Source organism: Taeniopygia guttata, chromosome 15, assembly GCF_048771995.1.
Source record: "Taeniopygia guttata chromosome 15, bTaeGut7.mat, whole genome shotgun sequence".
Lineage (NCBI taxonomy): Eukaryota > Metazoa > Chordata > Aves > Passeriformes > Estrildidae > Taeniopygia > Taeniopygia guttata.
In genome coordinates, this window is record NC_133040.1 from 8,358,831 (window position 1) to 8,372,358 (window position 13,528).

General features: G+C 39.0%; 1 protein-coding gene across 26 annotated transcripts in view; it reads right to left on the minus strand.

Annotated features, from left to right (window-relative positions):
* The window catches only part of EP400 (E1A binding protein p400), a 56,535-nt gene that overhangs the window by 12,722 nt on the left and 30,285 nt on the right, over window positions 1-13,528 (minus strand). For 19 of the 26 annotated variants that reach the window (XM_072936326.1, XM_072936323.1, XM_072936310.1 and 16 more), the window contains 20 exons: window positions 13,171-13,357; window positions 12,075-12,241; window positions 11,088-11,242; window positions 10,328-10,570; window positions 9,110-9,274; window positions 8,116-8,283; window positions 6,834-6,925; window positions 5,855-6,153; window positions 5,228-5,430; window positions 4,960-5,129; window positions 4,571-4,767; window positions 3,977-4,088; window positions 3,333-3,476; window positions 2,868-3,026; window positions 2,551-2,634; window positions 1,856-1,987; window positions 1,694-1,738; window positions 1,433-1,586; window positions 726-964; window positions 44-217 (listed from right to left, as the gene is read on the minus strand). In XM_072936326.1, the coding sequence (XP_072792427.1) occupies window positions 44-217; window positions 726-964; window positions 1,433-1,586; window positions 1,694-1,738; window positions 1,856-1,987; window positions 2,551-2,634; window positions 2,868-3,026; window positions 3,333-3,476; window positions 3,977-4,088; window positions 4,571-4,767; window positions 4,960-5,129; window positions 5,228-5,430; window positions 5,855-6,153; window positions 6,834-6,925; window positions 8,116-8,283; window positions 9,110-9,274; window positions 10,328-10,570; window positions 11,088-11,242; window positions 12,075-12,241; window positions 13,171-13,357 (3,289 nt within the window). The remainder of the gene's footprint in view (window positions 1-43; window positions 218-725; window positions 965-1,432; window positions 1,587-1,693; window positions 1,739-1,855; window positions 1,988-2,550; window positions 2,635-2,867; window positions 3,027-3,332; window positions 3,477-3,976; window positions 4,089-4,570; window positions 4,768-4,959; window positions 5,130-5,227; window positions 5,431-5,854; window positions 6,154-6,833; window positions 6,926-8,115; window positions 8,284-9,109; window positions 9,275-10,327; window positions 10,571-11,087; window positions 11,243-12,074; window positions 12,242-13,170; window positions 13,358-13,528) is intronic. The other 7 variants (XM_072936319.1, XM_072936330.1, XM_072936328.1 and 4 more) reach the window with 5 other exon arrangements.

Consider the following 13,528-nt stretch of genomic DNA (forward strand, 5'->3'; position numbering starts at 1 on the left):
AACTTAAGGTAAAAAAAAGACGCATCATTCCAGGTGAACTCACCTTTCCTTCCTCCCTTGGGATTATGACATTCTCGTATCGGTTGCGGCACTGCTTGGGCGAGCGATAGACTCTGCTACAGGAGTTAACAACATCACTGACCAGGTCCCAGTTGGGAGTGTGTGCTGGTGACACAACAGCAAGGTTTAAAGGAAGCTCCAGCAGCTGCTTCACTGCCTGCAACAGAGAAAGGTACAAATGCATCAGGAGACATCGCTGCCATCTTCCAAACCTGCCCTGCCTGCGTGTGCCCACACACCGTTACTACAGTGGGACAGCTCAGGGCTATGGCTCTGTGCTCAGTCACAGAGAATAAACAGGCATAAGGTGCCTTAATGCTGACTGATGTGCAGGGAAACAGTTGGAGATTGGTATGAGAGGGACAGAGAGCTGCTATTCAAGTACTGCTCTTCCCTCAAAGGTGGGAAGAACCTTAGCTACATTACCCATTGTCCAGCCAGCACAACTAATCTGAATAATAGTAAGTGGTTTCTAAAACAACAATAGGGCTTAATCATACATTTTGTAGTTTAGCCTTTAATATCTCCTTAGAGGAGCACAAATGACAGGCAAGCTGTTCCAAGTTATGACAGCAAATTGCCATTAAGAATTAGAGATAACCTCGAAAAGATAAAATGAAGGAATAAAAACATGAAGGCAGCAGAAGCTGCAGGTATCATCTGACCTGCAGAAGTGCCCAGTCTTCGCTGATCAACCACTCTGGATTATCCTGTCCAGCCTCAGTAGCTGGTTTGACAAGAGTTGGCAAAGGCTTTGCAAACTGTGTCTGTTGTTTCAACAAGATGTTCTTCTTTTGCTCTTTGCCCTCCCGGCGCATTTTCAACATTCCTGGAGTTGCTCGATCAAAGAGTGAACGAGGTGGGATAACTGTCTCCCCATGACGTTGCTTCTTCTTTCTACCTGCTGCTAAGGCAAAACATAAAGCATTACTGGTAGATACTGTCATTCTTTGACTCCTCTACCTACAGCTGCAAAATGTACTCCCCACTGCCTCTGGAAAGCACAGCCAGGAACTAAACAGAGCTTGTTATAAAGTAAGACTAGCCCTGTCCTAACTGACAAAATAAAATGTCGGCTTTCTAAAACTGTCCTTTAAGAACATCTTTATGTCTAAAGACAAGACAAACCATAAGAACTGGGCCTTCCAGTGACTCCACTGCTTCAAGGCCATGGTGGGACAAGAATTTTTATCCCTTCAAACATGCACATTTGATCTTTACCGGACCAGACTCCAAAACAGATGCTTGAATTTATTAAACACTGCAACATGGGTGTTTCAATGCATTCTGAATGTATAGGAGGCATGAAAACCCCACTGATTTTTTAAACTTTCAGCAATAAACCCCAGAACAGTTTTGAGCACACACTCACCAGAGGGATCTGTTTTGTGTCGTTTACGCTCCTTCCTGACGTACACTGGAGGCAATTTTGACTCTGGAATAGGGGTGGTATCATACATCAGGCACATAACAGAATCTATGTAGATATCATTGTCATCCTGAGGTGGAGTAGGAGGAGTCCAGAGCTGCAGAGAATAAAATCTGTAATTACTGCAATGTTAACTCTTCACTGATCTTTATGTTTCACAAAATAAAAAGCCTATTTAGGCTGCCTGGTGTTACTTTTACTTACTGGCATAATTTCAGTTTGTCCATCTGGACCTTCATAGACATATTCCTACACAGCAAAAAGAGAACATAATTCAAATTATCCAACTGAAACCTGAAGGGTAAAGGTGTTCTCAGATTGTTAAGAAAGAACTATTTAGAAAAAACAAGACTAATCAGCAATTACTTTGTTGTATGCATCCTCCCGAGTGTAGGTTAGAAGCTCCTCTTCATCCTCCCAAAGCATTTTTTGCTCTCTTTCCTTTAACTCCTTCATATGCTGGACTTCCCAGGCTTTCTTTGCAGTTTTCAGTTCCATCTAGATTAAAGTCAGACTCCTTAGAAACTTCATACAGTAACAGACACTGGATTAGAAGTCATCAATTTGTAATTTTATGGATAAATGCCTTGAACTTTGACATTTTCAGACACAGGAATCTTATAGCAATTTCTTATCAGATACTTTCACAATCATTTAGAAGATATTTATTGGTCTTTATTAAGGGCTTTTAAGCCATCAATATAAAGCAATCAAAGAATTTCAGTTAAACAACGAAGACAATCAGAACATAGGCTCACTGAAATTAATGAAATTTTTTCCCCCACTATCAATGGAGTACAACAAATATTTGCTGAGCTGGGCTGAAAGCAATTCCCATTTTATAAAAAAGAAATTAAGAACTGACACCTGCTTAAACCAGAGAATCCCGGAATAATGAGCTCTCTGTAAGACATTATGCTGTTCATAAGGTATAGCAAGAAAAGATCGCAGAAGTGCCTACAATATATTCCACATGATTGGAGACACTTCCACTTCATATTGAAAATATAATAAATGTTGTTCTGTGACAGAATAACATGGAAAAGAAAGATTTGTTTTACCTCACTCAACCGTGGCTCATTGTCATCAACTGAACCATGGAAGAGCTCCAGATAATTCAAAGCATACTTCTCAATTGGAGTCAGCTGAGGGAAGTATCAAAGGGAAAAAATGTTACTTTGAGGATAACAAAAGAAATGCTACATGAAGTATCAAAGCTCTCCTTCAAAATCATCTTAACATTTTAAATCAGTGGGAGATCTCCCTTCCATTTAATGCGAGAAACAACAAAGTTGCTTTAAGGTCAGACTGCAAAGAAATTGAAACATTTGAACTAAACATTACTTTTTAGCCAGCTATTCAAGGGAAGTGATGGTACCTGATCCACAACAGCAACTAACTCCTGCAGCTGTGAGGGCTCTTCAATGTATTTTGTCTCGCAGAGCTCTGAGATTAAAGGTTCAAGGCTTGACTCAGATCCTATTTCTTGTATGTGATCATTTGACTCCTCATCCTCTCGTTCAATGCTGTTGAGGGCCTTTCAGAGAGATGTATTTTAAAAATAATTAAGACTTCAAAAATATGGAAAGAAACTCCATAAGGAGATCACTGAAATGCAACACAAATTTCTGAAGTAAGTCTCTGCTCCAGCAAGAGAAACAGTCCCAGAAATTATAAAATTCAGCTTTGGGCTTTTGGAAGTTTTGTCACAAGGCAAATGACAAAAGAGCATAAAACTACAAGAAAAAGATACTGACAGAATTAACCCAAATAAAATGGGATTGTTAGTTGTTTAATACTAATGTTGCACAGCTGTATTTTTAATGTGTGTGTTAATTATTACCTCTATGAATGGTCTTGCAACTTTAGGTGAAATATTTTCTGCTGGAGAAGGCTCTTGAGAAAGTACTACAAATTCTTCTGCTTTCACTCTAAATCCAGAATCCTCCATAGGAGAATGAACCTCAAACAATTCCTGAATTGTTTGCTTCATAAATAGAAGGAAAAAAGAGAAATACATTCAATTTTTGGGAGCATCCTATTTTTTTTTCTACATCAGGAGTGCCAGCCAGGATAGCCTGGCTTCACCAATGCAGTCACTGTCTCACGTATCTTCAGAGCAGCGATTCAGAGCCTATCTCTCTAAATATCCAAACCTATTTCACATTTTTAAAGCTGTTGAGACGTTCACCCTTACAAGTTCTGCAAAATTTTGCAGAATTTTGTGAAGAAATCACAATATATTGAGTCATGGGTGATGTCTGTGCATCACTATACAAATAACAGAACAAAACAGATGGACAATATCTGAAAGGATGTGGTCCCAACACTGAGAGTTCAAGCAATCATGAAATCCAATATGCCTCCTCATTAATTCTAGCCTAGACAGATTTCTACTAAACTGCTATTAAACACTCCAACACAGATGCTTGAATTTATTAAAAACTGCAACATGGGTGTTTCAATGCATTCTGAATATTAACTTACCTGTGTTAAAAAGGCCATTGAATAGTCATTTCCCTGAGCAGCTACTTCTCTGATCAAGTCCTTTGTGCCATTTTTCAAAAGTTTCTCTTCTACAGAATTACCACTGACAAGCCTAAAAAAAAGGGAAAAAAAACGTAGAAATCAGGCAAGTCATTTCCAAACCAGCTTTCAGAAACAAAAATACAAACTGTCCTTAAAGAATTCCACTAAATGCTTAAAATGTGCTAGTATGTGGGAGTTTTTTTAGTTATGGTGCAGGCCCATAAAAAAAATACACTATCACATTTACTTTAGAGCTGTCTTCTAATAATTTCTGTAATTAAAGAAAAAAAGAAACCTGAAATCAACAATGAAAAAGATCTCTTAAAAAACTCCATGTAGACTAACAAACAAAACCCATGCAGGTATGATTAATTTCCTACATTTGGCATTAAACCCCCCACTTTTTCATAGGATACCCTGGCATCTTTTTCATTGAAGGGAAGTGGTTTTCAGCACTGTTTCCACTTTATTCCAGATCATCCAGGGCAGCACTATCTGAAAAAAACTCACATTAAAACATGTTAAAGAGCAGATATTGACTGTCACCATCACCTGTATATATGGATATCTTTACATCTCCCAATTCTGTCACACCATTCCTGAGCTTTTGCATCCATCACTGGGTTCAGATCATTGTCATAGAAGACAACAGTGTCTGCCTCAACAAGATTGACTCCTGTGGAACGGCTGTGAGAGGAGAGGATGGCACAGAAAATGCGCTTGTCTCTGTTGAAAATTTTCATCAGCTCCTACATAAACAGAATAAAAGCAAGGACTAAATAAAATGCACACCAAAATAAAATACCAAACCAGATTCACTATAGCCTAATAAATAAGGGATTAACATACATCAAACTGAATACAAAATGAGGCAAATTTCCTTTCTCTGCTGTAGTGTATAAAAGCCTGGTACCAGTGAGTATCTGGCAGGGCACACTTACCTGCCGTTGTTCCTGGTTGGCATATTCATCAATCCTCACAAAGGTGAGGAAATGGAAATTCAGAAACAACTCCAGTATGTCCAGCATCAGAATCATCTGTGACAAAATCAGCACACGGCGCCCTTCAGATTTCAACTTCTGAAGCAAGACAGCAAGAGCTTCTAATTTCCCTGTAATTCAAACAGAAAAAACAATAATGGTTTTATATAGAAATTCCATTCATGTGACAGAGGAAATTACTGAAATCTTGTCCGCAAATATCCTTTACCTGAGTCATACTGCACCAGCCGGAGGTCAGGGAACTGCAGCAAGTGAGGAGTGGTCAGTTGTTGCAACTGATGCAAGTGTGGAGCTGCCTTCTGCCTCAGGCTGTGTTTAAGGAGTTTCAGTCTGTGACTATATGAAGGGGGAGGATTTGCTACATAGAAACATGGGGGAGCAGCAACTGCAGCTGGCAACACGAAGAGAGCCCTGTGAGAAGCACCAAAACAAGGCAATACTGATTTAAAAAGCTACACACAAAATGATCATCAATAACCATAGGCACAGCAATGAAACTCAGTCTTAGCTAAACCAGCTTCTGCCTGCATCTCTGGGTCTTAACTCTTGTTAGCTGGGTCCAAGTGGTACCTATTCAAGTAAATCCAATAGCATAAGAGCATAAGCCTAAGTATGGCCAGCTGAACTTAGGCTTAAAATTAGGAAAGAGGCATTGAAAACACTTTATAAATAAGTGACTTATTTTTACTTCCATGTTGCACATCATTTACTGCTAAATAAACCAGTCTAAACCAAATAAGCTCACCAACAGAAACAAGGTTTTAAGCCTTTTTGAAAAGTGTTTTAGAAACAACTAGATGTGCAAAGGCTTGTTAGGCAGGGTCACACACATTACCTGTTAACAAGATCCTTCAGAGATTCCTGCTGCTGAACCAAGCCCAGGATCATTTCCTGCAAGGGGTTACTTGGGCCTCCGCAGGCACTTGAGGAAAGGCAGCAGTTGACAAAGCCAGCCCACCTCCAGCTGTTGCCCTCACTGGAAGGCAGCTGGGAGGCCTTTGTGTCCCCAGCCAGGGAGCAAACGCTCAGCACGTCCCGGCCGTACACCGGCGCCCGCGCGCAGCGGCGCTCGTTGCCGCAGAAGATCCTGTCCAGGCGCTCCTTCAAGAGCCGGTTCTTCTCCTCAAACGTCTCCTTTGCCAAGAGAAGGTGAATGAAAACCACATTTGCTGCTCATCACAATAATAATAAATGAGGGATTTGAGATTCTTTAGAGTGAAACTGTCAGGATCAGAGTGTAGATCCTAGAGTACAATTACTATTTAGACCAATTATTAAAGGTATGCATTTCAGATAAAATCTGAAGACTACAGCTGAATTCAGTTCCTATTAAAGAGTCAATTCTACTTTAGTATCTTCTTGCTTTTTAAAGGTACATTTTCATAGCTTTTGATAGACTCTTGATGTTTCCCTACACTTTGTAAGTTGCTTGAATACCCTATCCAAAAACCTAAGATTAGGTATCTATAAAAATTTGCCCAACTGCCATTGTGCTCAAAACACAAAACCTGCACGATTTCTTTATTTATGCATTACTCTATAATTAAAATATATTACAGTTAAAAGAACCTGTCTATCACAGCACAAGAAAGCTGTCAGCTGCCCTTTTATACCAGATTATTTTATCTATAGATTACAAATGCATCAGATCTGTCAACCTGAAACATGGACAGAAGTTGGGATATTTATCTACTCTATAATCATCAAAGTCCCTAATTAATTCCAGCTTTGCATATTATAGCTTTCAATTATTACACAGATTTACTATTGCTTCTGAAAAGTGGTGCTTCCATGAGAAAATAAAAATTGAGTACCTGTGACTGTCCATGCAAAGGTGCTGGTTTTAACACTGCTCCCATGTCTCCCGAAGGCAAGTTAGTAACTGTAGCTCTACCTGGAATACAAACTGAGGATAAACCTTGTGTTTATATATTTATTCATCTGAGAATTGGTCTCTTTATAATTTTCAGTAAGTAGACATTCCATAGCTGTAACAGATCATTGCTGCAAATTTTAAGTCTAAATGTCCATTGAGGATTGCAAATTCGTACTTTGTTATACATCAGATCTCTGACAGATATTCACACTAAGTGTTCTCACAAAAATCCAAGATAGACCAATGGAATTTTACTTCGCTTTGTACAAAGCAAAGTGCTGTGCTCCATTTGTACTTTATTCAAAATGTCACATATAGTGCAATACATATTGACATTCAGAAAATGTTAATATGAACACAATAGAAAATAGAAAATGTTCTAATTCAGGAAAAGATTGTTTTAAGTAATCTTGAGCAAATCATCTAAGATTTTTCAGAAAACACATCAGATGAGCATGCCTAGAAATTGGTGAAATCATATGATGGAATCTCAGTAGCATTTTGGTGATTTCAACTGTTAGCAGATATTTACCCAGACAGTTAACTATGCTGTAAGAGCATCACACCATTTTGAAGGAATGGTTTTTTATATCCCATGAAAATTACAGCAGATGGCCATTTTCAGGGAATGAACTCCTAGTGTTATATTTATCTTCATTTAATAATCTGCTGTTTTGTTGTAAATGCATTAATTTCTCCATTATTTTTGATCAACATCTTGGTTGTGTTTTTAAACAAGGAACTGATCACATTTACAGCAAGGCACCAAATATCTAAGCAACATTGCAGAGGGAAATGGAAAACTGTGGCTTGATCAGCTGGAGAAGTGAGAGAAAATAGATAAAAGCAAAATCAATGTGGAAAAATTGAGGGAATAACTGGACATTCTCTGCCAGTAAAAAAAATTATCACCCTTGATTTTTCCTTGCAAAAATTAACCAAGTATTTCAAATTTACTACTTCTCAAAAAATTTGACCAAAGGTGAAACCATTAAAAATAAAATCTATAATTAAGTTACACACTGTCCAAAGTTTGTACTAAAAATTTTCTTAAAACTCCAGCACACACCAAATACAAACTGCAAAGATTTGCCTCATAGTTTACCCTCTTCTGAGCTAATTACAGAATTATGATCTGCAGCAATTTGTAATTATATACAAATGTGATTTTAGCAATTGAATATTTAGACAGAGACATTTTTTCAGGCTGGAAAACCCACCTTGCTGTGTGACTGCAGTGGAAGTTGGGCCACCTGCCTGGTGCTGGTTTCCTAAAGCGTTCAGGGCGTTCTGCACAGTTCCTGCCTGGGAAACCGTCTGCATGACCACGGGGCCCTGAGGCCTCAGGTACTGCTGCCCAGGGGCTGACACAATCTGAAGGACACTTCCTGCAGTGGAGGATTTTAACACACATTAGAGTGGAAAAGAATTTGTGTTCTGGAGTAAAATCTATTAGTATTGCAAGCTGATCATTACTGTTTCAAACTATGTTAAATTTTACCAGATATGTTCATTACACCAATCTGCCAAAAATGAGGGAAACACCCAAGTATTAACAGCTGAAGAGGAGTTTCATGTCATAGGGGTATCATTCTAATCTAGGTGTTTATACAGAATTTGGACCAAATGCAATCAAACAGAAAGTCTTCATTTAACATTCCCTCTATTTAATTTGCCACTGAGAATCAAGATATGTTGTTTCTCCTAAATTTAGCAATACACACCACCAGCCAGGGAGACTTGAGAACAAAATATAGTGTAGGTAGAGCATTCAGACAAGAACAATAATTGGGCCAAAATTCAGAAGCATGCCAATCTTGAAGTATTATTTACACAATTTCAGAATAAACCAAGAATGCTCTCAGTTTTTCTGTTTCTGCTCAGCAGAGAGTTATTGACAATTATTTTTGTCAAATAATGCCTCACCTTACTTTAGCTGCACTGAATGGGTGCGAAAACAAATCAAAGAATAACATTTTTGAAATATAATACAGTAACCATGTCTTTCTTTTGAAATATAATACAGTAACCATGTCTTTCATTGGATAGGCATTTATTTTTCAATCCAGAGCTACCTAGGCTCACAGAAAATAGGAAGAGCAGGACAGTATAAACACTGGGGATGGAAAAATCTCCAGCAACAAGGAACATGGTGCCCATATCAAAACATGAGCATTCTGAATAATGGAAAATTTCCTTTGTTGAAAGAAGTACCTTGTAGCTGCAGGGGCTGCCCTGCAGTGAGCTGGCGGAGTTGACTGTGTGACAAGGTGAACTTGTTCCCTTGGAACTGCAGAGTCACTGGGGTCTCTGGCTGAGCAATCCTGCCTTGTGCTCCTGCTATAGAAGCCAGCTGGGCTATTTTTACTACCTCACCACCTGTTAAGGAGGGAAAGAGGCATTAAAAAAATCAAAGGTAGGAGGCGAGTTGTTCAATATTCACAATTCTACATTTTGGTTAGTAAACTGGTGCTGAAGCGCCTTCCATGCATAATTATACTTAGTGCATCAAAAGTGTCATATAAAAGTTAAGCAGGTATTGCTTTCTATATTTGTTGGACAAACTGGAAAGAAGCTGATTGTTTAAAGGGTAAGAACATCAACATTTTAGAAATTACCACTTTCATTAGCAAAAAAGTTAAGAGCTACCTGAAAACTCATGTGACACTTTGCAACAGAACAAGTATAGACATTAAAGTGATTTTCACTGCCTTTTCAAGAGCATGAAGAAAAGTTTAAGGAAGAAATTTAAATATTCCTATGTGTGGCACATTAAGTACACATTCGAAATTTGCTGATGAAACATGATTTATTTTAAGCAATCTGCATTAAGACAAACCAAAAAGCTTTGAAGTGGCAAGGACCAAGCTTTTTGAGATTTAAATGCAGAAAGTTTAGAGGTATTTCAGCATTAAGTTTTATGATATTGAGAAAATACTGGTGTGAAAATTCAGCTTTTGTAAAGGCAGTGCATTACCCCAGAGATAAAATTAATACATCAGTGCTCAGTACTCTCTACACATGCTAATAGGCAGTGCACATACAACCTTAAAGCAAAGCCTCATCACTTTTCTCTGCCTAACAGTGGCGACGCTCCTCTCCGCCAGAGAGGCCTTTAGCAGATGGATTAGTGTTTAACATGAAAGGAATAATTAGGAGAGAGCTAAAACATTTGGTCTGAAGGAAGTCTTGCCAGCAGAAGAAACATGCAGAAATAGGAGATTAAGTTGACACCGCTAATGTATGTCCACAGCAATTCTATTGTTTCTTATCCAATTTTCGATTTTCCTTGGTCATAAGCAACGTACTGAGCAAGGCTAATCAGAAGAGTGAAAAAAAAACAACGATTCTGTACACATCTTAGGGTGCCTAGTAACTTAACCTCATTTGAGTACAAAGGTGGGAGAAACCTTGAAAGGGGAGGCCACTTACTAGGCAACCGTGCCTGGGCCTGAGAGGTCAGTACGAGCCTCTGAGGCAGCACACTCTGTTGGATGGTGTGCGGGGGGGGCTGTGGCTGTGGCTGGGGCTGGCCCGGCTGCGGGGCCGGCGCAGAGGTCTGGCCCCGCGGTTTCACAGGGTTGGCTGCGCTAGTTGCTGTGGTGAAGGTCGCTGCGGGCTGGTGTCTTGGAGCACTGGTGGAAGCCTGAGTTGTCTGAAACTGTGCTGCTGCAGCTGCAATCAATAAGGGTTGTTTGTGCAAGCTGTTAGAGGTTTTAACTCGGCTCTTTTAAAAAACCTGCATTAAAAAGAAACCTTCCAACAGGATAATCAAACGGCTACAAGAATGCCTTTGTCCTTACACACGGGGATTTCTAGCCACACCTCTTACTCCATCCTAGTTTTACATTATCTATTTGGAAAGCATTGTTTAAAGGCTAAATAAATACAGAGAAGCGCTGTACATTCCCATCTTTGACAGAACATTACACATCTTCGGGGTTTAAATATCAACTGTGGCATATTTACTCCATATGCTAACAGGTTACACAAAGCTTAGTTTTGCATTATACTGGCAGATCATACTGGAGAAACTAGTGGGGAATTTTACTGGCAATTAGTCTGTTGGTACTTTTAAGCCATTAGTATTCTAGACCAATAAGCTAGAGGGAAAAGGAGTTCTATTAAACAGACTAACTTGTATCTGTCTATGCTGAGGTGCAGGTGACCAGGGTGGCACTGAGTCCCTTACCTTGATTTGAGGACACCGTAGCTATGGGTGATCTGCCTCGAACTTGTCCCTGCTGAGTCACCGTGGCCGTGGTCACCGTGCGCTGGACTTGAGTGCTTGGGAAAACTACAGTCCTGCCCTCGGGCTTCTGACCGTACTGAACGGGCTGGAACAACCTGGCAAGAGCAGGAAAAGTCAAAGTCTATAGGAAGATCATAGTCTAGCCTTTAGAAGTAAACTCTGTCACCCCAAGAACATCTAAACTGATCATGTCAGACGCTGATCTTCCCGCAGATGGCTGTAGCTGGCAAGACTCATCACTTCACAAGCTTCCTGAGTGAACACTGTAGAAAGTGATTTTGCTGAATCCAAGAAAAAAACTTTCATTGCCATATCCCCAGTTTAATGCAGGATGCTTCAGAATTACAGCAAACATCTTAAAAAGGCTAGGTCAGTATCTGGGAAAAGATGTATCTGAAGACATCTGAAAAAAAGGGTTCCCATATAATCTCCAGAGAGACAACAACATGCTGCAGGTCATCAGGCAGCTCTCTTGCATTACCAAAACCGTTCTATATTACTTTGAGAACAGTACTTCACTAGAAGAAAAATACTTTAAAAAAATGTACTGCTATAAAGCTTCATTTGTCTCTGCTATAACAGTGAGCAAATAGCTGACACTGCAGGCCCAACTTAGTCTTGAATTATCCTCATGCTGTTTCTGCAAAACAACACTCAATTGCCATAAACAAGGTCCAAGAACAAAGTTCATTTGCTGCTGAAGTAAAGACTATGGGAAATCCATCAACAAACTCCAAATGGAATTGCATGCCTCAAAGAACAGAATTCTTATTTTCAGAGGTAAACATGAACGCAAGAGAAAAATTAAAGGCAAAGGTAAGTCTGAGGTTTTATGTGAATCCCATTAGCAGAGATGCAGAGATAATTCAGTGAAAATTGCAGCAGAGTCACCTTTTGCTAGCTTAGAAGGAGTATAGGTGTACACACCTGCTTGGTTTGAGCTTCACTGGGTTGGGCCTCGCCGGTGGTGGAGGGGAGCTGTAGATTTCTTCAATCAACTTTCTAGTAACCTTTTGTTTTGGCAACATTTGTGCTTCATAATGAGTCATTTTGTCTTCCATTCCAATGAGATCAAAAAGAGACAGGTCCGACTCCTAGGGATTTCAGAAAATTGTTTGTTTTATGTAATGACCCAAGCAGTTAAGTCCTCTTTACATTCAATGATGAATTAAATTTCTATGTATTTACTTTTTAACTTGAAATAAATGGTATAAGTTTAAGAAAGAAACTATTAACTATTAGCCAAAACTGTCTAGAAACTTTGGAAATAAACTGACAGTCCCATTTTAAGCACTAGAAGAAAAAGAACTGAAATCATTAGCCAGTTATGGAAATCAAAGCAAAACACATTTAACAATTCTTCATATATCATAATTTCCAAATAATTAAAAAGAACTCTTTGAAGGTTAACTATCAAGTTTAAATGCCAAGCTATAACTTAGGAGTAGAAAAATATGAAGTATGGAAATTGAATTAAACAAAAAATGTCAGCTGCTCCATTACTCAGACTTCTTTTATAATTTTTTATCATGTCAAGGAGTGGGATCACTTGTTTAACAATAACAGAAATAGGTACTTCAACTGGATTGACAGTAGGGTACTAATTTAGTCATTGTAACAGAATGTTTACTGTTATGTGAAAAAGAATAAGTCTCGGTTTCCTTCAGCTAGTAAAAGCAACAAGAAAATTGCAGAATGCCATAAATAAGCACAGTGCTACCCAGAGTGACTTCAGTGTTGGAAAATTCCTGCAAACATGAGCATGACAAAAGCAAAGGTAACTTCTCTTTGACCAAGCGGTTCATGAAAAATTACTGTTTAGAAACCACTTAAAAAGTTGAAGCCACTATGACAAAAAAAAGATATGCAGCAAGAGCACATTTGGTAGCCATAGTTACGGAAGAGTGAATTCCTTCTATTTATAAACTTTAGGTAGATTTATCACATATAACAAAACAATAGTAAGTACTGAAATTCTGCCAGGGTATTAAGAGAGAAAAAAAACCTTAACATTTCTACTGACCTTCCAAATATCCCTTTCCAGGGCTCGCAGCACCAGAGAGGCTGTTCTGTATTCCAGTGTTTCTGATACATAAGAGGAGCTTGAAAGCCGGGGGTTTATCAGATCAGGGTGGTTACAGATCCGCTGCAGCTGCATCAGGACATGCAGGACACTGATGAAGTGTCCACTTTTGAGGGCTTCCTGGGTTCTACCAGATAAATTATACAGAAAGACATTGATTCATGCGCAGCTTTTATGGAGGTGTCCCTAAATCAGCAAGGTGAGAATGAGCAATGCAGTATGTCTTAGAACAATGCAAAAGTCTTAGAACAAGTTTAGATTTCACCAAGGTCTTCTGTAGTATTCTAAGCAGCACTGT